This window comes from Stenella coeruleoalba, assembly GCF_951394435.1.
Source record: "Stenella coeruleoalba genome assembly, chromosome: 15".
Lineage (NCBI taxonomy): Eukaryota > Metazoa > Chordata > Mammalia > Artiodactyla > Delphinidae > Stenella > Stenella coeruleoalba.
The window spans coordinates 50,544,372-50,569,816 of NC_137161.1; the positions used below are offsets into that span (position 1 = coordinate 50,544,372).

The window sequence follows — 25,445 nt, forward strand, 5'->3', positions numbered from 1 at the left end:
GCATTGAGGCACCTCCTGGAAACTCATCCAGGAGTGCCCCACGCTTCCCAGGTCAAGAGAAGAGCTCCACGCCTTGGCCTTGTGGGGTAAGAAATACACTAGTGCAAGCCCTGCCAGGGTCTCGGGGCAGGGCTGGGAGTGTCCTGAGCCCAGAAGATTAGCCTTTCCAGGATGAGGCGAGGGCTTTCCAATCACCAGGGAACACCTGCTCCTCACTACACATTCACCTACGGGCCCAGAAACAGCAGGGCTCACAGATAAGAGGGGGCAGCCCTCTGCTCCCTGCCCTGCAGGGGGCTGATACACACAAGCTGGCACCAAGCACTCAGCACACTCATCACTGACCCCCGAAAATGCCACCTATAAGTGGGAGGGTGGCACAGGCCACACCCTGGAGCTCAGTTTGGGGCCTGTTTTAATTTATAAGGCATCACAATGTGGGAAAAGCCGTGGGAGAGAGACTCGCACTGTGAAAAGCTGGGGAGGTGGAGCCCCCCAGTGTAGCCCCACAGAGGCCAGAGGAGTAAGGGCGCCTCGGCACCACACGGGGCGGAGTTTCTGAGAGAAGGAGTGGCTGTGCTAAGTAGTCACTGCAGATCCTTGGGCCTAAATCAGTCAGGAAGTAACACCTGATACCCCAGAGGCTAAACAACCCCAAAGATTCTCAGCGACTTAGTTACATCAACAAGTTTCCAACACTTAGCAGACTTTGGCCAACCACATCCACGTGACACTCCCACACAGAAGATGAAAGGTGTCCTTTTACCCGAAGACACGCCCCAAGCTCCGTGAGATGCCACAGAACAGGTTCAAAGCTGTCCTAGCTGCCCTCTGGCAGTTATTTGGAAAAGAAAATTCAGAGCCAAATAAACATTTTTTCCTAGCTTTGAAGAGCCTCAAAAGTTTCAAAAACCCACAAGGGCCTTGGGCAGGCAACTCTAGTCCTAAGACCCAAATATAAGAACTTTTTTCATCCTTTAGCTTTCAAATATCAAAAAAACCGCAACCTCTCCAAATGATTGCTTGATTTTCAAAAACACTTATGTCTAGACTAGTTTATTCCCCGACATCAAGGCCAATTTCCCACCACACAAGCACAAGAGCTTTCAAAGATGTTGCCAAAGGTCCACCCATGGCCACAGGATATACAGCATAAGCCTCTCCCCTTGGAGCCCCCAAGTCACCAGACCCCATCACCAGGCCTGAGGGACACAGGGCAGCAGCACAGAGGCTAGTGCCCAGAAGCCCCGTCAGAACCCCACTGGGGCTGACCCTTAGCTCACAGCTGTGGAGGAAAGAAGGGCTTCCAGGGCTCTGAGCCCCTAGGCTCCCACCTGTGGGGGGACCCCTGGGAGCCTGCGAGCGCCCCACCCCCCTCCACCTGGTGGATGCTCCCCCTTGGGGTGTGCGCGGCACAGCTGTAAGGCCCAAGCAACTCTGCTGGCACAGAAGTTTGGCCTCTGGAGCACTTACCAGTGGTGGTGGGTGGTGAGCACTGTAGTCAGCTTCACACCGTGCTTCCTCACCATTTCCACAACCTGCAACCAAACATGAGGCAGGACACAGGCCACAGTCACACCCCGGCACTGGCTCATCAGTCTGCAGGGTGATGCCCAGTGGAGCCTGCCAATTTGCCCCAGCTCCAGGAGAGCAGGGTGACAAGGAAGCTTTTTCTCCCTTGATCTGTTCGGCAGTTCAGTCCCACCCACAACCTCTCAAAGCCCCTCCAGCAGAGACTGCCACTCTTAGAGGCAGCACTAAGGGGCAGAAAGCCCTGAGGAGGAGGAGAAAGTACTGAGAAGGGCTCCTCCTTCTCTTGCCCAGGGACTCTACAGACAGGAGCCCTTTTCTCTCCACTCCAAAGCCTTTGGTCGCTTCCACCCCTCTCACTGGCCCTTTGCCCCTGTAACAGGGTGGCTGGACACTAGTTTAACTGTTTTTCAAAAACCAAATGGATTAATTTCTGTTCAGCTTTGGCCAAGTTGCAAGGGCACTGTGGTTATCAAACTCATCAGGAGATGAAGAACTGGTGCTGGGGCCTCGCCTCCCACCTTCTGGGGCTGCACCGGGTCCACAATGGCAGCCTCCTTGGTGTCATCATCAATGATCAGGTACATGTAATTGTCGGTCAGAGCAGGCAGTAACTCAACCTTCATCGTGCCCTGCTCCACGGTCAAGCTCTTCCTTAAATCCGTGTGATGGAGAAAGATTCCCAGCAGGGCTGGACCTGAAGACAAAATGTGGTTCCAGTCAGCGTCCACATGAGGCCACGCTGGGCCGAGACTTCAAAGCAAGCCCTTGGCCCAGCAGTCCAGGCATCCGGGGAAGTGACATCCCAGGGATGCAACGTGGTGAGCCTCGAAATACGAGGTTTTCTAAGTTCTTTGATAAAGAAGAGGATAGCCTCATTTAACCATATCCGTAAGGAAAACAGAGAACACGATTCATGTTCATAATTGTGGAAATCAGCTCTTTCAGACTTAGGATCCCTATTTTCTTTTTCAAAGGTTCTAAAAGGACACAAATGCCAGCCTGTCCCTGTGATTCAAACCTTTGTCAGATGTGACCACTGCCAGTTCTGGGGTTGTTCACACCTGATTCAGAGAAAGACCATGAAGAATGAAAGCGCCAGGCCAGGCTCTTTTCCCTCGGCATATGGCTGCCTCTGCAAGCTAACAGAGCCTGAGTCCTGTGCAGTTACTCACAGCCCTTCTCAGGTCTCGAGCCAGAAAAGAAAACAATATCCACTTTCAAATGGCAGGAACTCGAAATTTGGATAATGCACAAAAGCCACCCGGGGCCTGAGAAATGGGACAGCTGGTCACAACTGTTCTAGATTCGAGTGTGCATGATACAGAATCACCATCCAACTGAGCCAAAGAAGGCTGCCAGGGTGGGCTGGGAGTGACCAAGGGGCAAAGCATCCTCCGCCCAAGAGACAGGTGCCAAAATGTTTTCAACAATGAAACTCCTATTCAATCTAAAAATTCCCAAAGGCCCCCAACAATACTTTAAATCTTAGTGTAAAAGGGATTAAAACTGCAAAAGGTGACAGAAGACAGCCATGAAATTCTGGAGTAGGTAGGTGCTGGGATGGGACCTCTCCAAAAAAAGGGATCCAGAGAACAGGCAGCATCAACCAACAGACTGATAGACCACGTCCACTGGGGCCGTCTAATACAGAATTCAAGCTCATCTGCCATGGCCAGGGAACTGCCTGAATTGCAGCGTTAAGGATCACACAGAGGTAGCTAAGTCCTCCTTTTGACAACCAGCTGGGCTTTTTCCAGGCCCTTCTCCTCATGCTCGGCAAAACAAACATTTTCACATGATCAGGTTTCTGTGCTATGCCACCTCCTCTCAGCCCCGATATGTGCCATACGAGCTCCAGGAGGACTACAGAGCAGAGTCAAGGCCAAGCCTTGAGACACATTTTGTTGGGCTTCTCTTGAACTGGATCCCTCCTTCTGCATGGCATCAAAGGGCTGGCGCCCCCTCTGAACGGGGCAGCCACATTCTTGCTGATTCCCTACAGTCCCACTTCCACCACCCGCCTGACTCCTGACACAGAAACTCTTAGCTCTGATGCTCTGACGAGTTCCCTAAATGGAAAAAACCCAGCTCTTTCCTTAATAGTGGTGACACACTGCGCACTCCAGAACCTCGACTGCTCTCAGTAAGATCTGGAAGTGGCCAACGATGGCTTCCTTCTGCTTCATCTCCCTACCTAGGGCTCTGCGGTCATTTAGCTAACTGCTAGCCAGCTCCAAAGACTCAGCTTAACCCACTGCCCCTATTGCTACATCAGCCAGATAAGATATAAGGAAATAAAGGCGGTTTCAAAATCAAAGTCAAAATATTCCAACAAAGCAAGAGGTAACACAGTGAAAATGGAATCTGACAGCTGGAAGAGCAGGCCCTTGGAGGTCAGGGCGCCCATCGCCTCCTTTTTTTTTTTTTTTTGCGGTACGTGGGCCTCTCACTGTTGTGGTCTCTCCCGCTGCGGAGCATAGGCTCCGGACGTGCAGGCTCAGCGGCCATGGCTCACGGGCCCAGCCGCTCCGCGGCATGTGGGATCTTCCCGGACCAGGGCAAGAACCTGCGTCCCCTGCATCGGCAGGCGGACTCTCAACCACTGCGCCACCAGGGAAGCCCCGCCTCCCATTTTTGAGGCGGGGATAGGAGACCCAAAGAGGGCAAGGGTCCCACGGCTCACAGAACCCAGTTCTGCCCCAGGCTTTTCTTGCCGGCCACAGCTCACATGAAAAGCTGTGATTCACTTCGTGGAGAATATACACAGCATTCTGTGCGGCTTCAGGCACAGTTCCATCATCCCTGGGCGTTAGAAATAATGGGGTTTGTATGGGGCGCCGCAGTCAAGGAGGATGGGGGCGCTCGCTGGCTGCCAGGCAGACCTTAGGGAAGCAGGGTTCCTATGACAGGGCTCCCGAGCGTCCCTGGAACACCCATTTCCTTATCTAGCACAAATCCTTCAGCAACCCCCAGCTGACAAGTTACCCCACTCTGTCTTCAGCCCTCTCAAAGTCTGACTCAACTGCTGTGTGGCCTTTTCTCGACCCCAATCGGCTTGCCTGCCGACGTCAGTTAGGGGTTAAAATCCTGTGTCAATAAAAAACAGCGTCAGCCGCGGCAGCCCCAGCGGCTCCCCGCCGTCCCCCCGGTGCGGGCCCCGCGCTGGAACGCCTCACGGATTGCGGCCGGCCTAACCGCCTTTAGCCCGGCTACGACGCCGGCCAGGACCCGCCGGCCGGGCGGCTCGCCTCGCCTCGCCCCCACGAGCCGGTCACCGTGGCCCCGGCCCCTGTCAGGCCAGCGCCTTGGCATCCCGGCCAGTCCGGCCCCGCGGCGGCCCCGGCCCACCTACCCAGGCCGCAACGGGCGCAGGACGCTCTCAGCGCAGCTAGGGTCCGGCAGCCGAGCAGCCAGTGGCCCAGCACCATGACCGAGTCGGAGGGCGGGCTGCGGCGCGAGGGGTGGGCGGGCTCTTCACGCCGGCGACGGCAAACCGCGGCCAACCAGCGCCCGCCGCCCCACCCCCGACCAATCAGCGCTCGCGCCCAAACCCGTGCCCTCAGTTCGCCCCGCCCTTCGGCCAATCAGCGCTCGCGGCCACACCGGTGCCTCCTTAGCGTCCCGCTGCCGCGGATCTGAGGGCCCCCTGAGAGGCACCTGCGCAAGAACTTCAGCCTCTCTCCGGGGAGCGGGCCGCGTCCCGAGGCCGGGTCAGCCCCGAGGCAGCCACTGGACAGCCGCTCCCAAGAGGACGAGCGCCGCGACTCCTGGGCACCCGGCGGAGTCGGCGGGACTGCGTTCCGAGGTAGTTGGTCCTCTCCGGGTAGCCTTCGGCGTCCGGTGGCCTGCCGGGCAGAGTCCACGTGACTCAGGGGGGCAACAGGCAGGAGCATGGCTGCCACCAGACCGCTGTCCCGCTTCTGGGAGTGGGGGAAGAACATCGTGTGCGTGGGCAGGAACTACGCAGACCACGTCAGGGAGATGCAGAGCGCCGCACTGAGCGAGCCGGTGCTCTTCCTGAAGCCGTCCACCGCCTACGCCCCCGAGGGCTCGCCGGTCCTCGTGCCCGCCTACACCCGCAACCTGCACCACGAGCTCGAGCTGGCCGTGGTGATGGGCAAGCGCTGCTGCGCCGTCCCGGAGGCCGCAGCCATGGGCTACGTGGCCGGCTATGCCCTGTGCCTGGACATGACCGCCAGGGACGTGCAGGACGAGTGCAAGAAAAAGGGGCTGCCCTGGACTCTGGCCAAGAGCTTCACGGCCTCCTGCCCGGTCAGCGCGTTCGTGCCCAAAGAGAAGATCCCTGACCCTCACAACCTGAAGCTCTGGCTCAAGGTCAACGGCGAACTCAGGCAGGAGGGTGAGACATCCTCCATGATTTTTTCCATCCCCTACATAATCAGCTACGTTTCAAAGATCATGACCTTGGAAGAAGGAGATGTTATCTTGACCGGGACGCCAAAGGGAGTGGGTCCCGTTAAAGAAAACGATGAGATCCAGGCTGGCATACACGGGGTCGTCAGTATGAGATTTAAGGTGGAAAAGCCGGAATATTGAGTGTATCCAAAGCACCCTAACTTCTTAACACGTTTCAGGGGGAAGGGGAACAAGATAAAAGCAAGAAAAGGTTATTTAATGTGATAATCCTTTAATGAGAAACCAATTTTTTAAAAATGATTGGATTGCTATGCCTCAACTCAAGGAAGATGGACCGTCGGAGAAAAACCTGATCTAGAAGAGCTGGGCCAGAAATGGAAATGAGAAGCAGTGCCTCCTAGGAAACAACAAGCCAAATGTTCAGAAAACTTACTTTCCTTTCCTAAAACTGGACCGGATAAGACTTCAGTGGGTCATTCTGCGACCACGTGTTCAAGACTTAAAATCTGCAAAGGAAATGGAAAAGCACGTTTCATCAGTGTTTCCCAAAGTTCCTTGATGATGAAAATCATCTGGAGGTATTTGTAAAAGTAAAAATTTCCAAATTGCTGGGCCATCCCAGGCCTAATATATTAATTAATGGAATCAATCTCTGGCACTCCAAGTGATTCTTATCATGCAAATGTGGAAAAACACTACTCCACATAGTTAATTAAAAGTTTAATAAGTGAGCAATTAATGAAAACCTCACTTGTTTACTTAGGGTGTGTATTCTGGCCCATAGATTCTGAGTTCGGGAGATAATTTTGAAACTATTGTTTCCCAAATAAATATGCTGTCTTTTGTGTGACCTAAAAGTGTACATTTTTCCCCCCAGTAGTGGTTAGGAGGGACACATCTCATTAAGGGGCTTCAGACCTTGGTCTTTGGCCTCCAGAATACTGTGCTTTATTAACAGAGTTAATCAGCACCTGTACCTCGCACCCAGCGATAAGGAAGCTTCAGGGAAGTCAAACTGCCTGGGAGTGCTGCTTTTGCTCTCACCTGCTCCCTTCTCTGACAAAAAGCTAAGTGAGATGCACAACACAGCTATCAGAGTGCCTGGCGGAGTCCTTTAGGCTTAGGCAGGCAGGAGCTCCTGCTGTTAGCCTAAACAGAAGGCACCTGCTGGCTCCTAACATTTATTGAGCACTTAGTACTACTAGGCACTGTGCCAAGAGTTTTCTGCGTATTATTTAATCCTCAACAAAGCTGGAGGGTGGTATTATTACTACCATCCCTGTTACACAGACGGAGACAGATTTAGAAGCTAGCCAGCCTGGCTGTATGGTCACTCAGCTAAGTGGCAGAGCCAAGATGTAACCCAGCCATCCCAAGACCAAATCCTGAAGTCTTTTTTTTCCGTATTTTTTTTTATTGAAGTATAGTTGATTTACAATGTTGTGCCAATCTCTGCTGCACAGCAAAGTGACTCAGTTTTACACATATAGAAAATTTTTTTTAAATATTCTTTTCCACTATGGTTTATCCCAGGAGATTGGATATAGCTCCCTGTGCTATACAGTAGGACCTTGTTTATCCATTCTAAATGTACAAAACCTGAAGTCTTGACCACAACGCAGGCTGCGTCTTTTAAGTTGATATATTAGAAAGTTCAAATGTTTAGGTCTTATGCAACCTAAACTTTATGCAATTTATAATTTATTATGAGGAAGTGTCATAGTTGGATTTGTTTATAAAATGTCATACTATCTTTTATCTTTTTTGTTTTGTTTTGTTTTTTTGGCCACATCCGGGCCACAGCAGTGAAAGCCCAGAATCCTAACCACTAGGCCACTGGGGAACTCCCTTTTTTTTTTTTCTTTTTTTTTGCGGTACGCGGGCCTCTCACTGTTGTGGCCTCTCCCGCTGCGGAGCACAGGCTCCAGACGCACAGGCTCAGCGGCCATGGCTCACGGGCCCAGCAGCTCCACGGCATGTTGGATCTTCCCGGACTGGGCCACGCACCCTTGTCCCTTGCATCGGCAGGCGGACTCTCAACCACTGCACCACCAGGGAAGCCCCAGGAACTCCCTTCTTTTATCTTTTAATAACACTTCTTTTTTCAAATGCTTAAGCAATAGATGTTTATTATAGAAGACTCAGAAAATATGTATAAGCTAAAAACCAAAACACCCCAAATTTCATATGCACAGAGACAGTCCAAATTAAGCATTTGGTGTACATTCTTCCAAATCTGCAGATGTAATTGTGATCTTTTAAATAGAATTTGTTCATATCATACACTTTTCTAACCTTTTTTCACTATATATCGTGAGTATCTTTTCATGTCAGCACATTTCAGTGATTGCATATGATGAAGTCAGTCCTCCATTTTTGGTCATTGAAATATTTTCTAATTATTTGCTAGTAGTTATTTCCTTTGGCTAGGTTCCCATAGTGGAAGAGCTGAATCAAGGGTATGCTTATATTGAGAGTTTATTAGTAAAACTATCAGATATGAGGTCCAGCTGAACCAAGTCTACCAAGCTGACAGATGTGAAAGCAACCTAAAGGTACACAGCAGGAGCAGTGTTCACATATGGCCCCCTTGGGTGGACAAGCCAGCATCCAGATAATGTACGGTGCCCCTGAGGTCAATGTTCACCCAGTGGTGGCACAAGCTTTGTCACAGACAGCTGCTATCAGCATTGCAGGTATAGCACACAAACTCCTTGACTGCAGGAATCAAAAAGAGAGATACCAATTCTCATAATTCCTGATGTTGCTAAAATCGCAATAATCCTAATACCCAGAAAGTACATTTTCACCAACTTTTATTTTTGAATAAATTTAAACCTACTATAAAATTGAAAGACTAATGCAACAAACTCCATATACCCTGCACTAAATTCAACAATTGTTGACATTTGCTATGTTCATTCTCTCTCTTCCCACCCCACACCCTGTGTGTATACACACACACACAAACAAACACGTTTTGGAAAACTGAAAACTGGAAGTGAGTTGCAGAAACACTCTACCCTTTCAGCATGCATCTCCTAAAAATAAGGACATTCTCCTATATAGTCACAATACCCTTATCACAACTTTTTAAAAATCCATGATATTATTAGTTCATATAGAGTATATGGCTTGACATCTGTTCTTCTGGACTTCTTTTTTTAATTGTTCATTAGGCATATACTGTGAATATCTTTCCAGGTCGGTGCATATTTTCATAACCACTTTTAATGACTGTGTCTTAGATCATGTACCCCAGAAGCAGAGCCTTAAGTGGGGATATTTGTTAAGGTGATTTTTAGGAGTGCTCTCAGGAAAATGAAGTGAAGAGGAAGTAGAAAGGGCAGGGAACAAACTAAGAACAGGGTCTCAGAACTGGAGATGAGTTTCAGTCCACTGACCATCCCAAGAGGATGTCATTGCCAGAATCTGCTCCCCCACCTCTACTGTAACTTCCCCAGGTAATTCTCCAACCTTTATAGAAGCTGAGGGCTAGGTGCCTACCAGAGATCTGGGTGGAGCCCAACACTCCCCTAGAACAGCAGTGCCCAACGTTTCTAGCACCAGGGACCGGTTTCATGGAAGACAAGTTTTCCACAGATGGGGGGGAAGGGGAAGAACGGTTTCCAGATGATTCAAATGCATTACATTTATTGTACACTTTATTACTATTACATTGTAATATATAATGAAATAATTATACAACTCACCATATTGCTGACAGGAGGTGGAGCTCAGGTGGTAATGCAAGCCATGGGAAGCAGCTGTAAATACAGATGAAGCTTCGCTCCCTAGCAGGCCACTCACCTCCTGCTGTGTGGCCCGGACCAGGGGTTGGGAACCCCTGCCCTAGAGGTTGCATAGGTTTCAAATGCTTTGCTACTAGAAACAATGATGCAAGGAACATCCTCCATACACATTATTTGGCACTTGTTTTTTTCCTTAGGGAAAGTCTTAGAGGTGAAATTTATTAAATAGTTTGCCGGTTACATTTTGATACTTTTCGCCAAATTGCCCAGGGGAAAGGATATACTAATTTGTACTTGACAAGAGTGTTAAAGAATACCTTTTTGCTCACACCTTAGCCAACACTGGGTATTGTGGCTATGGTCTTTTTAATTTGCGTTTCTCTGATTAATAGTGAAGCTGATATCTTTTCATGTGTTTATACAGTTATCTTTTTTTTTTTTTTTTTTTTTGCGGTATGCGGGCCTCTCACTGTTGTGGCCCCTCCCGTTGCGGAGCACAGGCTCCGGACGCGCAGGCTCAGCGGCCATGGCTCACGGGCCCAGCCGCTACGCGGCATGTGGGATCTTCCCGGACTGGGACATGAACCCGTGTCCCCTGCATTGGCAGGCGGACTCTCAACCACTGCGCCACCAGGGAAGCCCAGTTATCTTTTTTTTAATAAGTTTATTTTATTTATTTTTGGTTGTGTTGGGTCTTCGTTGCAGCGCATGGGCTTTCTCTAGTTGCGATGAGCGGGGACTACTCTTTCTTGAGGTGTACAGGCTTCTCATTGCGGTGGCTTCTCTTGTTGCAGAGTACAGGCTCTAGGCACGCGGGCTTCAGTAGTTGTGGCTCTAGGGCTCTAGAGCTCAGGCTCAGTAGTTATGGTGCATGGGTTTAGTTGCTCCGCGGCATGTGGGATCTTCCCAGATCAGGGATCGAACCCGTGTCCCCTGTATTGGCAGGTGGATTCTTAACTACTGCACCACCAGGGAAGCCCCCACAGTTATCTTTTTAACAAGACTATTGGGCACATCTTTGGTGTAAATGTTGGTGTAGGATCTGATTTCAAGGAAGTTTTATATTTCCTTTCAATACAATTCATATGCTAAAACCTTCCTATATTCTAAAGGGAAAGAGTAAAGTAATTGTAAATCTAATAAGATACTAGAAAAAAATTCAAATTATAAAAGCAGAATAGACATAATACAACAAATATATTGTCAAATATGAGTGCCAATGATATTGCTATACCTCGACATTTACAATAACTGGTACTTATTGATCATATACTAAGTGCATGAGTCTAAGCACTTTACATATACTAACTTATTTAGTCTTAACAGTTGCCCACAGGAGTTGGTATATTATTATCCCCATTTACCAAAGGGGAAACCACAAATGTGGAGAAGCTTAGAGCTGGAGTCCATCCTGGGAGTAGCAGACGGGGTTGAGCCTGCAGCCACAGAGCCTGCCGACTCAGCCACCTCCACATCTACCTCCTCTAACTTGGCCTTCATGTCCCATTTGTAAAGTAGGCAAAATAACAGTAATTGCATAAATCAGATAATATAAATAAAGTGTTTATTACAAAATCCATCACATTAAAAAGTATTCAATAATGTAACATTGTTGCAGCAATTTAATATCTAGAAACTTATCCCAAAGAAATAAGAATGTGGGGCTTTCCTGGTGGCACAGTGGTTGAGAGTCCGCCTGCCAATGCAGGGGACACGGGTTCGTGCCCTGGTCCGGGAAGATCCCACTTGCCGCAGAGCGGCTGGGCCCATGAGCCATGGCCGCTGAGCCTGTGCGTCCGGAGGCTGTGCTCTGCAACGGGAGAGGCCACAACAGTGAGAGGCCCGCGTACCGGAAAAAAAAAAAAAAAAAAAAAAAAAATGTGGCCAAAGATTTAGCTATAGCCATCATTTGTAATAGCAAAAAATGTGAAACATTTTAAATGTCAAATGTTATTAGATTGGTTACATTCACTATCATATACTCATATAATAAAATATGTAGCTATTGAAATTATGTAGAATATTTAATGGCATGAAAAGTTTATTATAAATTATTAAGTATAAAAGCAGGTTATAGTATAACCTGTATTTGTAAATCATATGTTTTTAATTTTTTGGTTTTATTTTATAAATTATATGCTCTAACATAGATGGAGAGATGATAAAAACTCAGGAAAGACATTTACAAAAATGTGGATGCTTGTACACAGATGTTCAAGTAGCTATGATTGGCTAATCACAATAGCCAAAAGGTGGAACAGCCCAATTGTCCACCAAGATATTAATAGATAAACAAAAGGTGGTACATTTATCCAATTCATACATACTACTCAGCCATAAAAAGGAATGAAATTCTGACACGTTATAACATGGATGAACCTTGAAAACATTATGCTCAGAAAAATAAGCTAGACACAAAAGGACAAATATTGTATGATTCCATGTATATCAGGTACCAAGAATAGGCAAACTCATAGAGACCAAGTAGATTAGAGGTTATCAGAAACTGGGGGAGGGGGAAATGGGGAGTTATTGTCTTAATGAGTACAGAATTTCAATTTGTGATGATTAAAAATTTCTGGAAATGGATAGTGGCGATGTTTACAAAAATTGTGAATGTACTTAATGCCACTCAATTGTACACTTAAAAATGGTCAAAATGGTAAATTTTATGTGATGTATATTTTACCACAATAAAAAAACAAAACAAAAACACATTTATAAGAAAAGAATATATTTCCTACCAGTTTAAAAAAATTGGAAAAAAAAAATTGGGATGGGAGATTATGGGTTTTCTTTTCTTTCCTTTTCCTTTTTATCATTTTCTCTAATTTTTCTACAATAAACACATAAAACTTTATGATAAAAAATATTTAAAAAGCAAAAACAACTCCAGGGTTCCTCAAGATGAGTAATAGGTGGATAAATATATATTGTGTTTCTGCCACGTACAGAGTATTGAACCACAACAACAAAAACCCTCACCAAAGCAAAATTAGGAAAGGAAAACTGTATTTAAATGAACCACTAATAGAAGATTAGGAAAAATTATATAGTCACCAAACTATTTATATAAAGCAATATAAAACATGTAGATCAGAAGTCACTAGGACCAGGAAAAGCAGCTTCTGGAGAGCAGCAGAGAAATAGAGATCCTGGACAGGGAGTTGTAGATTTTGTGTTGATGGGGCAGAATGCTTCTTTCTTTCATTGATACTTCAAGTACCTGCATTCTGGCTAATCTACAGCCAAATTTTAGATACTGACCCGTTTGTAATCTTCATTCTGTGAATGTGTAAGTTAAGTAAGCTCTGTGAAGCACCTCTGATTCAGTGTGGCATGACAGCTAGCCCTGTAGATTCCAATTTCATCAGATGAAATAAGCAACTGTGATGTCCCTCTAGTGACAGGCATGGGGTCTCCTTAGTTAAATGCCAGCGGACTGAGAGGTCACCATGGTAGCAGTGAGGAAGTCATGCAGAGCCCTCTGCTGCCCACTAGGCCTTCACAGGCCTTGGTTAGGCAACACTAAGTACTGCATATGCACCTACTTTGAGAATGCTGGTATTTTGTACCTGTATTATGCAGTTGAGGCTAGTGGTGAAACATCCAGAGCAGCTGAGGGCCATGGACTATAGGAGCCCAGACAGCTGGTTCTGGCACCCAAAGTACCAGGTGTTGGCACTTTGAGACCTGCTGCTGGAGGTCAGAGCCCCAGGAGGCCTGGCACAGCAGCGCCAGACACACTATCTGGGCCAGGCATCCTTGTCCCTGCACCACTCTCCTTCCTTCCTTCCTTCCTTCCCTGTCCACCTTCACAATTCACCCTGATTAACACACCTATCCCCTCCCCGAGGGAGAAAGGAAGGAAGCCCTTCATCAGGTACACTTGATATTTGCATAACTATGATCAAGATCTTCATTACTTCATTTATTACCACAATTTAGACACACTAAGTGTCAACTCATATCCCTCCCCCATGGCTGCATATGGTTAAAGCCAGAGAAAACATTACTGACAAGATAAGTTTATCTCCCAACACCAGCTTTATAAAAGAATTTCGTTCACTTACTTTTTCTTTTTTCACTCCTGTGGTAGGTGAAGTGTAGCCTTTGAAGTGCCAGACCCAAATTACGCTGGACAAACCTCCCACACTGTGGATCAACACTGACCGCAGTGGTGGGTCTTTGCCCTGAAGCAAGTGACCAGTGACCGGAGATGGTGTGGAGCTGAGCAGAGCACTCTGGGGCTGCTGCAAAGGCAGCTGAAGTGGAGGGGCCGTCACCCTGTCAAAGCAGAGCAGGTCACCCACCCTTCCAAGTTCCTAAGACTCGTCACCGCTTGTGAAACTTCTGAAGCTGGTCTTCCCTGAGTTGATTCAGACTCACAAATGTCAAGCCTGAGTCAGCAAGCCTTCACAAGCATTGGGTAGCTCTGATGTGTCATCAGAGAAAGCAACCGACTAGAAAAGCTCTACAGTGATCAAAACAGTTGTACAGCATCACCCATGGACTTCTGCCGTCCCCACCCGGCACTGGGAGAACCGGTCGTCCGCGCCCGTCAGCTCCAGCAAAGTAGTCTGAGCCATGGCCACGTTGTTTTTATAGGTTCTGATCTTTCTCCAGGCAAACAAGACAAAGAGGAAAGGGGCTTAAGAAAAATCATTCATATCTGTGGGAAAGATTAAACTTGTTTATTAATTCATGCAAACATTTTCCAACTTGGGAAGAGAGAGAGGGCAAAGCCAGTAGAAAAGGCCTTCTAAGAAATGAATAAGAGGGGGATTTTAGGATTTACTCTTAACTGACTCCAGGGGGAAACAGAATAACAATTTACAGAAACATTCTCACCACATTTGAACAAAATACAATTTTATCTGTAATTTTCAAACTCATTTTCCACTTTAAAGGCGGTTAAAACTTGTATTCTTTTCCAGAGTTTAAAATGACGTCTGGTTTTTAAATATTTCCTTGTCCAGACAAGTTCCTACTTGCCTCGATAGGATCTGCGAGCTTACAGGAGAGCACACTCGCTCTCAGTCCACCCCTTGCTCTATGAGATAAAAAAAACTGCAGGGAGAAAAAGAGAGTTAGTTTCTAAAATCACCTGGTATACAACGCTGAAAACTAATGACCACAAATAGAGAACAGCAATGAGTTTTCTTTACAGATATGAACAAATACTTCAGTTAAAGCTGTAAGACAATGGAAAGAGTTCCAGTCTCAGGCAGAGTTGGGAGAAAAATTATAGATCTGGCTTCTGACAGTAATTTTGTAAAAATCCACATCAATTTTTCATGACCTTTTTCTCAGGTAGGAAAGTTGGCATTTCAAATCCAACATATAGAAAAATGGGCTTAAAGTGTGTTCAAACAACCAATTGTGACAGACGTGAACCCGCAGCAGTAACGTGACCTGTTAGAGCACAACAATATCATGATGCAGTTGATTAATAATGATGTCTCACTTTTTACAATTTACAAAGCACTCTCACCAACATTTTATTTAGTATAGAGTGGAAGGACACATCAGCTAGGCACTTTAATTTCCTTCATTAATTAATGAATTGAATTAAATCTTTGACATGTATTCATTTTATTTTGTATGAGTCAATTTAACCTTTTTGAAAATTATTCTTTAACATTAATATCAGATCTTACAAGGATCTGTGATACTAATATCACTATGTGTTTTAAAACATTGAAATGAATAACTCACTTTGAAATCCCTCCAAATGAACCACTTTAAGTAGCCATTATTTTTAATTGAAATATGATAAATATACAAAATGTCCTATATGGAAATCCTTTGTTTTTATCTTATTAGCAGAGCAATGTAAGTTCTTATTTTTTAAATTACATGTTCTGTTTTAACTGATTTATAACAATTGAAATTGTATTTGAGGCTCACAATCTTTATTACATTTTGTGATATAACCACTACCTGCTTGAAATCTTTGTTAAATCTGACAAATATCTTTTTAACATATTCTTTGGAAAGGTACAATATCCATTTACTTGAGAGCAATTTGTTGCTATATTTGAATCAAGTTTGGGAAACTATAAATAAGTTACCATGAATTTAAATTGATCAAACTCAGAGCAACTGGTACCTCCTGTTTGGAGGGAAACCACAAAGTTGGACAAGGATCTGAGTATATGCTGATTTGGGTATAGACAGTATACAGTATTTAGGTGGATTCATGCAAATGGTGGAAGAGATGCAGTATATTACTGTAATTTTCCCCCTTTGGCCTAGTAATGAAGAGGCCTCAAACTGAGGTCCTAGAAATATTGTTGAGGCCATTGGTGACTCCATGTCTGTAATCTATTCAGATATGCTTGAGGCTGCAAGGAAAGGAAGCCACAGGAAAACAGGAAAACCTGCTTACGAGGCTGAGATGGAGCAGACCCAGTGTTCTCAAAGACTCTTTCAGGGTATCCATGAGATCAAAGCTATCTTCATAATAATATGAAAATGCTCTTTGCCTTTCTTACTCTCGTTCTTTCACCAGAGTGCACTGTAGTTTTCGAGACTACATGACATGAGATATCATTGTTCTAACTGCTAAAAGAATGTGTGCTCATGAATACATTTAAAATTTTTCTCAATGTTAAGTTCTAGTACAATGTTGACAGATATAACTCACTTAAGAGCTCAAAAATTTTTAAGAGTGTAAAAGAGGAAATATCTGAAATAATGTAGACTGTGTAGCCCTATCTCACCTGTGACCTGGGGCAAGAAGCAACATTTCTTGGTCCTCTTTTCCTCATTTGCAAAACAAGGGGAGTTTGTCCCACTGCCCATTTTACACTTTTAACACTAAGGTTCTGTGGCCTTCCAACACTGAAGTGTTGCTATTGCTGCGGGAGTCTGCTCTGATCAGAGTTGTAGGAGCACAGAATTTTAGAGGCTTAGAGAAGTTAATTAACTTCCCCAGGGTCACATAGGCTGAGGAATGGTGGGACTGGGAGTCAAACCCAAGTCTGTCTCACCGCAGCATTTAACTTGCTATTGAATACTGCTCACTGAAGTGAGGAGCATCGCACATGGGGGCGGGGGGGACCCAGCTTTGACTCTAAAGCCCAGTTCCTAGCCTTGGAGTTAACATTAACGCAGTTAATATTTTCTTTGTTGGTCTTTTTATTTTGTATCATTTATAACTTCTTTATACTATATGAAAAAAGCTGATTACTTCCACTGTTTCTATGGTAGCCAAATCCTTCTGCACATCTGGGAACTGGGCATTATTGAAAATAACAAATTCCTGGGTTTCCCTGGTGGCGCAGTAGTTAAGAATCTGCCTGCCAGTGCAGGGGACACGGGTTCGAGCCCTGGTCTGGGAGGATCCCACATGCCACGGAGCAACTAAGCCCATGCGCCACAACTACTGAAGCCTGCGCACCTAGAGCCCATGCTCTACAACAAGAGAAGCCACTGCAATGAGAAGCCCGTGTACCGCAACAAAGAGTAGCCCCCGCTCGCTGCAACTAGAGAAAGCCTGCACGCAGCAACGAAGACCCAATGCAGCCAAAAATAAATAAAAATAAAAAAGTTTATTAAAAATATAACAAATTCCCTAATTTATTACATCATACTCCAGGATTTTCTTATTGCTTGAACATATAGAATAACATAGTACTGGGACTTCCCTGGTGGCACAGTTGTTAAGAGCCCGCACTCCCAGTGCAGGGGGCCCGGGTTCAATCCCTGGTCAGGGAACTAGATCTCACATGCATGCCACAACTAAGAGTTCACAGGCCACAACTAAGGAGCCTGCCTGCCACAACTAAAACCTGGCACAACCAAATAAATAAATACGTTTTAAAAAAGAATAATATAGTACTATAAAATGCACTAACCTTTACATAGATTTTGCTTCTTTCCAAAAGAAACTGCCACTTTAATGCTGTTTTCTGTTCATCCGTCATTGCAAGAAACTCATTTACCTGGATAAAAAAATTAAACAAATATTTCCAAAGAATATATAGATAACTCATCTTGACAATAATGTAAAACAAATTTGCTCACTGGAAATGGAATTTATCCATAGTAATTACAGGTCAATTCTCTTGACGGAGGAGATAAGGCTAGATAGAAAGGCTCTAAACTGAATGTCTGAAGCCAGCCAGGTGGCTCGGCACAGAAAGCCCCCCTTAACAAAGTGGAAACCACTGAGGCTTAATGGTAAACTTCATGAGTGGGTTCTAACAATAAAAAACATCAAACCTAACATCAAGCACACAAGCTAATCTCTGCTGCTATGCTATGGGGCAGACTGAGGAAGAGCTCATGGCTGACCTTATACACCTGGGAAGGTGAAATACTGCCAAACCCTCCTCACAGAGGACCCTGCTCAGTGTCTCCAAGGTGTTGTTTGGCCCATTGTTATTTGACTATATAAAATGTCATGTTTATTCTCCACTGTCACCAAGGATGTCTCTTGTTATTCCTAACAGTTAATGTTAGCTAGAATTTTAATATGCAATATGTAATTATTTGTTCATAAAAACAATGTGTGTTTAAGTCAAGATTGATTTTTCCCAGACCTCTTTATTAATGAATTAATTTCTATCAAATGTTCACCAAAATAACCTATGTTTGGGGAAGCGAATTCAATTTGGAAGTATTTCTAAACATATTTTCCTTTTTATTATTTACCGTGAAGCCCAAAGTCTCCTCAGCAACACTTCCTGTGAGACTACAGGAGTGGAGGGTACCTGTGTGATCAGTAAGATCAATTAGCATATGGAAGCTGCGAAAAACTGATTTAAATTCTGAAGAATCTTTGTTGCAAGTTGTACAAGTGCTGGATGCTTCATTTACAATGTAACCACAGCCTGAACTGAAAAGAAACAAAGACAAGATAGAATGTGAAGGCCCTAAGTGACAAATCTGATCTCTAGCAGAAGAATTATCACTTAGACTTTTAGCCTAAGTCAGCACCTGGAATATTTACAGAGCAAGTAATTACAGAGTGCTCAGTGCTGAGCAGGGTACAAAACAGACCTACAAAATAACAAGGAAAAATGCACAGCAATACAACATGCTTTCTATGCAGTCAACCTCATTTTCAGTATTCCTGCTTCGGAAACTGGGACAATCCAGTCTTCTCACAGTTCTGCCTCCTACTTTCCCCCATGCTGGGGTTCTTGCCCAGGATCACTCCCCCACTGGGGCCTTCCTCACTTGCACCCCAGCCCCACACCCTCCCTTCTCTGAACAGCTGCACAACTTACACTTCAGCACGAACTTACACCCTATCACATCCTATTCCATGTTATTGCAGGTATGTTTGTTTATCTCCTGGCTCAGAGTTTGAGGGCAGGAATCCCGTCTTGTGCCTAGAAAGCCTGAGTTCCATGAATGCTCATTTGGTCCTGTACTAAGTCCTCTGTACATCCACAGAATAACCTGAGGGTTGGGGAGGTTCACACTCTAAATGCTGCTAGCACTGCTAGTGACACATTCTCCTCTCTTTAAGGGGTAATTCCATGCTCTTCTATATTTTTGAAGCAGTCATTACTTTGCCAATTTGAATAGGCAGAGACTAATTCAAATTTCTCAAGCAGAGGGAATGATCTGAAGATACTGGTTTCTTGTAAGCCACAGATCAACTTTTGAATTAAGTTTTAGATACTTTTCCTCAGATATCAATATTAAAGATGTAGGAAAAATAAGGGAGACAATAACATTTTTTTTAATTTTTGAAAAATATTTTTCAAAAAATAAACACCTGCCTTACACAACAGCCTCTACATTAGTTTTTTTCAACTTTAACACCAAATCATACAATGTTTTAAAAATCCATAGGTCAATTTCTTGATTGTGGTGGTTTATCATTTCATACATGATAAAACTATATGAAATTTCACATACACACGATGCATATTAATCTGGGGAAATCTGAATAAGATCAGTGGATTTAATTAATGTCATTACTATCTATGATGTGATACTATAGTTTTGCAAAATGTTACCATTGGGGGAAACTGCACAAAGTGTACAGTTTATATATTATTTCTTACAGTGCCATGTGAATCTAGAACTATGTCAATAAAAATGTCAATTATAAATCCATAGGGAGGCTTTCACAATAACATTTTAGAATTTTCTTGCCAAGCATTTTTTGGCTAAGATTATTAAATCTACTTGGGTTTACTTTTCTATGCAAGTAGATACTAACTTTGACCTAGGAGAGGTTGGAAATCATATTCTTCATACAGTTGAAATAATTTATTAAAATGCTATTACTTGTATTGCTATAGGATGTGGTCACCAAAATAATTTTCAAATTGTCATAAAACAATAGTTTCTCATCCCAGCTAAAAGTTTCGACATTATTATATCTTTCTATTTTAAGGTTGCTGAAACACAGTAAATTAAATTTTGCTTTAAAAGGCAATTATAATTTTGAATCTAAATAGTTTGTCAAATGCATAACCACTTATGCATAATGCATAACCACTATTCAAATGCATAACCACTATTATGTCAAAGAATAGCTTAACTTTTATAGAGTTTAAAATTTATTAACAAGGGGGGCTTCCCTGGTGGCACAGTGGTTGAGAGTCCACCTGCCGATGCAGGGGACACGGGTTCGTGCCCTGGTCTGGGACGATCCCATATGCCGCGGAGCGGCTGGACCCGTGAACCATGGCCGCTGAGCCTGCGCGTCTGGAGCTTGTGCTCCGCAACTGGAGAGGCCACAACAGTGAGAGGCCCATGTACCAAAAAAAAAAAAAAAAAATTTATTAACAATAACTGTTTTTATTTCTTACAAGAATGAACTTTCTAAAAGTAATTTGGTTGCTTACCATCTATTTCGAACTACTTTTGTAGTTTCATCATCAATGTTCAGTGTAGAAATGTAAGCATAAAGAATTCCATAGATAGGATCAGCTTTTCCTTCATTCTTCAAAGCTTTTACCTTTAATTGTTCAACTGTATAGACATCAACTATTGTATTTACTAAAAAAAAAGAAAAGTCATGGAAGTTCTAAATATATTCTAAGAACTCCAAAGGATTATATCCAAATAGAAAAGCTACAAAGCTCAAATGAGAATACGTAGCAGCTTAAGTTATGTAATAGAAAAATTATTATATATGATATATTAAAACTGATTATATAGAAGGACATAAAAGCAAAAAAGGAAAAGAATGAGAAATTAGTCTTTATTAAAATGAATAATTTCTGATCATCAGAAGATTCCATTAAAAGAATGAAAAGGCAAGCCATAGAGTGGGAGATGCTAGCAATCTATAAGGAGATAAAGGGTTCATATCCAGAATATCTAAAGGATTCTTAAAAATAAATAAGAAAAAGACAAGTCAACTCAATTTTTTAAATGGTGAAGAGACTATATTTATTTATTTATTTATTTTTGGCTGCACCACGTGGCTTAGTTCCCCAAAAGCCAGGCCGTGCAGCCGAAAAACAAAACAGAACAAAACAAAACAAAAAAAACAAAAAGAAAGAAAGGAAACATGTTAAATATCCCCCAGGAAAGCATAACAAAGTTCTTCTTTTACAAGTTAATGTGACTTGCAGCATAATTTATTTCATGCTTAATTCAATTGTTACTCTCTCGAGAGGAATTATTAGGAAGTATTTCACCTCCTAGGATGAAGTTACAAGAACGGGCCTTCAGGGAATGATTGAAGTTTTCCCTCTGCTTTCCGCCATTCTCCTGAGTGTCTAAGCATAAGCCACAGACGGCAACAAACCACATCCCTTTTTTTTTTTTGGCCACACCACGAGGCATGTGGGATCTTAGCTCCCCAACCAGAGATAGAACTCACGTCCCCTGCTTTGGAAGCATGGAGTCTTAACCACTGGCCTGCCAGGGAAGTCCCAGCATCCCTTTTAAAGTCAAGCTTCAGTCTGGGGTCTGTGAACACATGACATTTTATGCAAAATTCTATGTGTGGGTACAGCTACTTTTCTGGGGAAAGGGTCATAGCTCTCATCAGATTCGCAAAAGGTTATATAGGCCTCCAAAAGTTTTAAACTACCTTTTAAAAAGTGGAAGTATAGGGCTTCCCTGGGTGGCACAGTGGTTAAGAATCTGCCTGCCAATGCAGGGAACACGGGTTTGAGCCCTGGTCTGGGAAGATCCCACATGCTGCGGAGCAACTAAGCCTGTGAGCCACAACTACTAAGCCTGCGCGTCTGGAGCCTGTGCTCCGGAACGGGAGAGGCCTCGACAGTAAGAGGCCCGCGCACTGCGATGAAGAGTGGCCCCCTCTCTCCGCAACTGGAGAAAGCCCTCGCACAGAAACAAAGACCCAACACAGCCAAAAATAAATAAATAAAAAGTGGAAGTGTAGCAGTTACATAATAAGAATACAATATCTTTTACTAAGTAACTTTACAGGCCCAAATTCTGGCCTTTTAAAAATTCAAATAATATTTAAAGGTCACTTACAATTTGTGGATTCTTTCAAATAACTGTCAATTTCATCATCCAGAAGATTCGTTTCTTTATTTTCTCTTATAAAATTCAATAGGATGTTAGCTTCTGGTGTATCTTAATTGAAAATGCATAATAAGTAAACAGCAAACTGATTATTTTTTAAATCACTGTAAATGATCCAAAATTATTTTTACCAGTAAAAAGTGAAGACGTATAAGAACACAATCAAACACAATATTACAAAGCCACTGACAATGTGATGGGGTGCTCCATTAACACAGAGATGTACACCAGATATCATGAGTTTAAAGAGCAGCTTACAAAACATTGTCATACAATTCCCTTTCATTTTAAAAAAGATACATAAGCAAAATTATCTGGAAGAATATGTATCAAAGAAATGATTATCTCTTATGAGATGGTGAATTTACAGCTGATCTTCCTTTTTATGTATTTTTTGAATTTTATATGTATTTATTTTCTAGTCAGAAAAAAAATTTTTTAAGGTTGTTTAAAAAGCTTGCTCCAGACTTGCCTGGTGGCGCAGTGGTTAGGAATCTGCCTGCCAGTGCAGGGGACACAGGTTTGATCCCTGGTCCGGGAAGATCCCACATGCCGCGGAGCAACTAAAACCGTGTGCTACAACTACTGAGCCTGCTCTCTGGAGTCTGTGAGCCACAACTACTGAGCCCACGTGCCACAGCTACTAAAGCCCATGTGGCTAGAGCCCATGCTCCACAAGAAGAGAAGCCACCACAATGAGAAGCCTGTGCACCGCAACGAAGAGTAGCCCCCCGCTAGCCACAACTACAGAAAGCCCAATGCAGCCAAAAATAAATAAATAAATAAAAAGATTTTTAAAAAGGTTCTTATAATTAAAAAAAAAAAAGACCTTGCTCCTCGGGACTTCCCTGGTGGTCCAGTGGTTAAGAATCTGCCTTCCAATGCAGGGGATGTGGGTTTGATCCCTGGTCAGGGAACTAAGATCCCACATGCCATGGGGCAACTAAGCCCGCGCACCACAACTACTGAGCCCGAGTGCTCTAGAGCCCACGCGACACAACTGGAGAGAAGCCTGCCTGTGTGCTCTGGAGACCGCGCACCACAATTAGAGAGTCTGTGTGCCACAACTAGAGAGCTTGTGTGCTCTGGAGCTGTGTGCCACAACTAGAAAGAAGCCTGCGTGCTGCAACTAAAAACCCCACATGCTACAACGAAGACCCGAAGCAGCCAAATAAATAAATAAAATACTTAAAAAAAAAAAAAAAACTTGCTCCTCAAGTTGGGACATGAGTATCCTCAGGAATAGTGAGATAATGTGCCAGAAGGCACGAATCTGATTTTGAAGAGGGGCTCTCTAACTCTGACACCCTTCAACTCCAAGCCCCAACCTCTAACACCTGCTTGTCTTCAGCCCTCCCTCACCATCTCCAACATTCTGCAAACCGTCCTGCCAATGCTTGGACCCCCTGACTCCCCTGGACAGAGTCAGGGTTTCTTCCTCCTCGTCCTGTTGTACCACAAGTCTTATCACTGTTGGTTCTTTCTCAGAACTAGACTGGAATCCCAGACAGGGGTTTTGCCTTTTCATTTCTGTGCTTCAGTTATAGTGACTATCCTTCCATCCATCTGAGCATCCATCCACTCATGTACTTCCTTGTGCCAGAAAGTGTTAAAGTTACCTCAGTAGTTGTCAAATAAAAGGCATTCACTAAATATCTGTAAATTAATGAGCATCCTGGGACAGAAGTTGGTAGGAAGGGTGGGGTGTAGGCACTGCTGTCAAGAGCTCTAAGGACAACAGGGTCATCCCAGACTGTCTGTGGGGGGACAAATTCTTCCTTCCCCATCTGATGAACTCTCTCGGGGCAGGAAGCCTGGACATGCTGGCTAGGATGAAAGCTCAAACCATTTAGAGGTTCTTAACTTCTACGTGGCATGTGTAGCCCAGGAAATTAGAAATAAGACTGATTTAAATAAGCATATTGAAATTCACACACCGTTATACATATTCTCCTTTATATTTGTCTCCTTGAGAAATAAGGCATTTATTCTAATGATGTTAGCATTGCTCAAAACACTTTGACATTTCCCCTTTGAACCTGTTTTCAGAGCCAAACGCACAACATCCTTCAAATCTGTCTCATTAACTTAGTCTTGAGGTATTTTTTTTTTCTTTTTTTGCGGTACGCGGGCCTCTCACCGCTGTGGCCTCTCCCGCTGCGGAGCACAGGCTCCGGACGTGCAGGCCCAGCGGCCATGGCCCACGGGCGGAGCCGCTCCGCGGCATGCGGGATCCTCCCGGACCGGGGCACGAACCCGTGTCCCCTGCATCGGCAAGCGGACCCCCAACCACTGCGCCACCAGGGAAGCCCAGTCTTGAGGTTTTGATACGATTAATACTGTCAAGCTTGATAACCTTTTCCACCAGACAAATCCAACTGGGCCTGTGAGACACAACTACTGAGCCTGCGCATCTGGAGCCTGTGCTCCGCAACAAGAGAGGCCGTGACAGTGAGAGGCTCGCGCACCGCGATGAAGAGTGGCCCCTGCTTGCCACAACTAGAGAAAACCCTCACACAGAAACGAAGACCCAACACAGCGAAAAATAAATAAATAAACAAATTTTTTTTTTTTAAAATGAGTCTGGTTTTTCACATTTCTTTTGTAAAGATATCAAAGATATAGCTCATTGTAAGTTTTTCAAAGTCATATAAAGCAGTTTTTCACTTTTAATTCAAATGAAATCCAAGCTTCATTCTTAAACACACTGCACAAATATTAGAATACATGATGTAGTCATTTCCAAAGGGATAAAAAATTTCAGATAGCTTTTTACCTGGATTAGTTGTAATAATCGTTTTTGAGATTACAGTTGCTGTCATGCAGTTCCGAAATTTGTCAAAACTTATTCTTACATCTGAGGCAAATATTACTGTTTGGGAAAAAAGCCATTTTAAAATTATTACACAGGGGGATAAAAAAATGACAAATATTGAACGCAATCATTGAAGTATTATACCTGTTTCTCGTGGCACCCAGCTCTGTGCAAGTAGAATAGATTCATTATCCCAACTGCATGTGTTAAAAAAGAAGTGATAAAAATCAAATAAATTAGAAAAAAACTGGCAGTGACCACATTATTTACCAGAAAAAGGATGTCTTAATGGATGAGGTTAATAATCCCCCATACGGTCCAAGGCACAGTTAAGGATTTTGGCTTCTCCTGCATTTTGCAGGGCTACACTGCCTATTTCACAGAAAATTTAACACCTACGAAAATCATTCCTTTCAGCACCTTTCATCTCTAACAACTTCTGCTCCTTCAATTCCTTCTTTTCCTATCACCCAGGTCACTCCAGGCTA

At 44.0% G+C, this 25,445-nt stretch overlaps 3 protein-coding genes across 4 annotated transcripts in view; 1 reads left to right on the top strand and 2 right to left on the bottom strand.

Moving 5' to 3' along the window:
* HAGH (hydroxyacylglutathione hydrolase) overlaps positions 1-5,078 on the bottom strand; it is a 21,547-nt gene extending 16,469 nt beyond the window's left edge. For both annotated transcript variants that reach the window (XM_079943826.1, XM_079943827.1), the window contains exons 1-3: positions 4,886-5,078; positions 2,052-2,227; positions 1,474-1,538 (exon numbers count right to left, since the gene is read on the bottom strand). In XM_079943826.1, the coding sequence (XP_079799952.1) occupies positions 1,474-1,538; positions 2,052-2,227; positions 4,886-4,961 (317 nt within the window). In that variant the 5' untranslated portion in view covers positions 4,962-5,078. The remainder of the gene's footprint in view (positions 1-1,473; positions 1,539-2,051; positions 2,228-4,885) is intronic.
* A 73-nt stretch (positions 5,079-5,151) lies between these two features.
* Positions 5,152-14,053, top strand: FAHD1 (fumarylacetoacetate hydrolase domain containing 1). The gene is made up of 2 exons (XM_079943831.1): positions 5,152-6,488; positions 13,762-14,053. The coding sequence occupies exon 1, from the start codon at positions 5,425-5,427 to the stop codon at positions 6,088-6,090; it is 666 nt and encodes a 221-aa protein (XP_079799957.1). The 5' UTR covers positions 5,152-5,424; the 3' UTR covers positions 6,091-6,488; positions 13,762-14,053.
* A 41-nt stretch (positions 14,054-14,094) lies between these two features.
* MEIOB (meiosis specific with OB-fold) overlaps positions 14,095-25,445 on the bottom strand; it is a 29,537-nt gene continuing 18,186 nt past the window's right edge. Inside the window, exons 8-14 of the mRNA XM_079943835.1 lie at positions 25,102-25,154; positions 24,919-25,014; positions 22,092-22,193; positions 20,480-20,633; positions 18,324-18,507; positions 17,525-17,611; positions 14,095-14,732 (exon numbers count right to left, since the gene is read on the bottom strand). Coding sequence (XP_079799961.1) covers positions 14,622-14,732; positions 17,525-17,611; positions 18,324-18,507; positions 20,480-20,633; positions 22,092-22,193; positions 24,919-25,014; positions 25,102-25,154 — 787 coding nt within the window. The 3' untranslated portion in view covers positions 14,095-14,621. The remainder of the gene's footprint in view (positions 14,733-17,524; positions 17,612-18,323; positions 18,508-20,479; positions 20,634-22,091; positions 22,194-24,918; positions 25,015-25,101; positions 25,155-25,445) is intronic.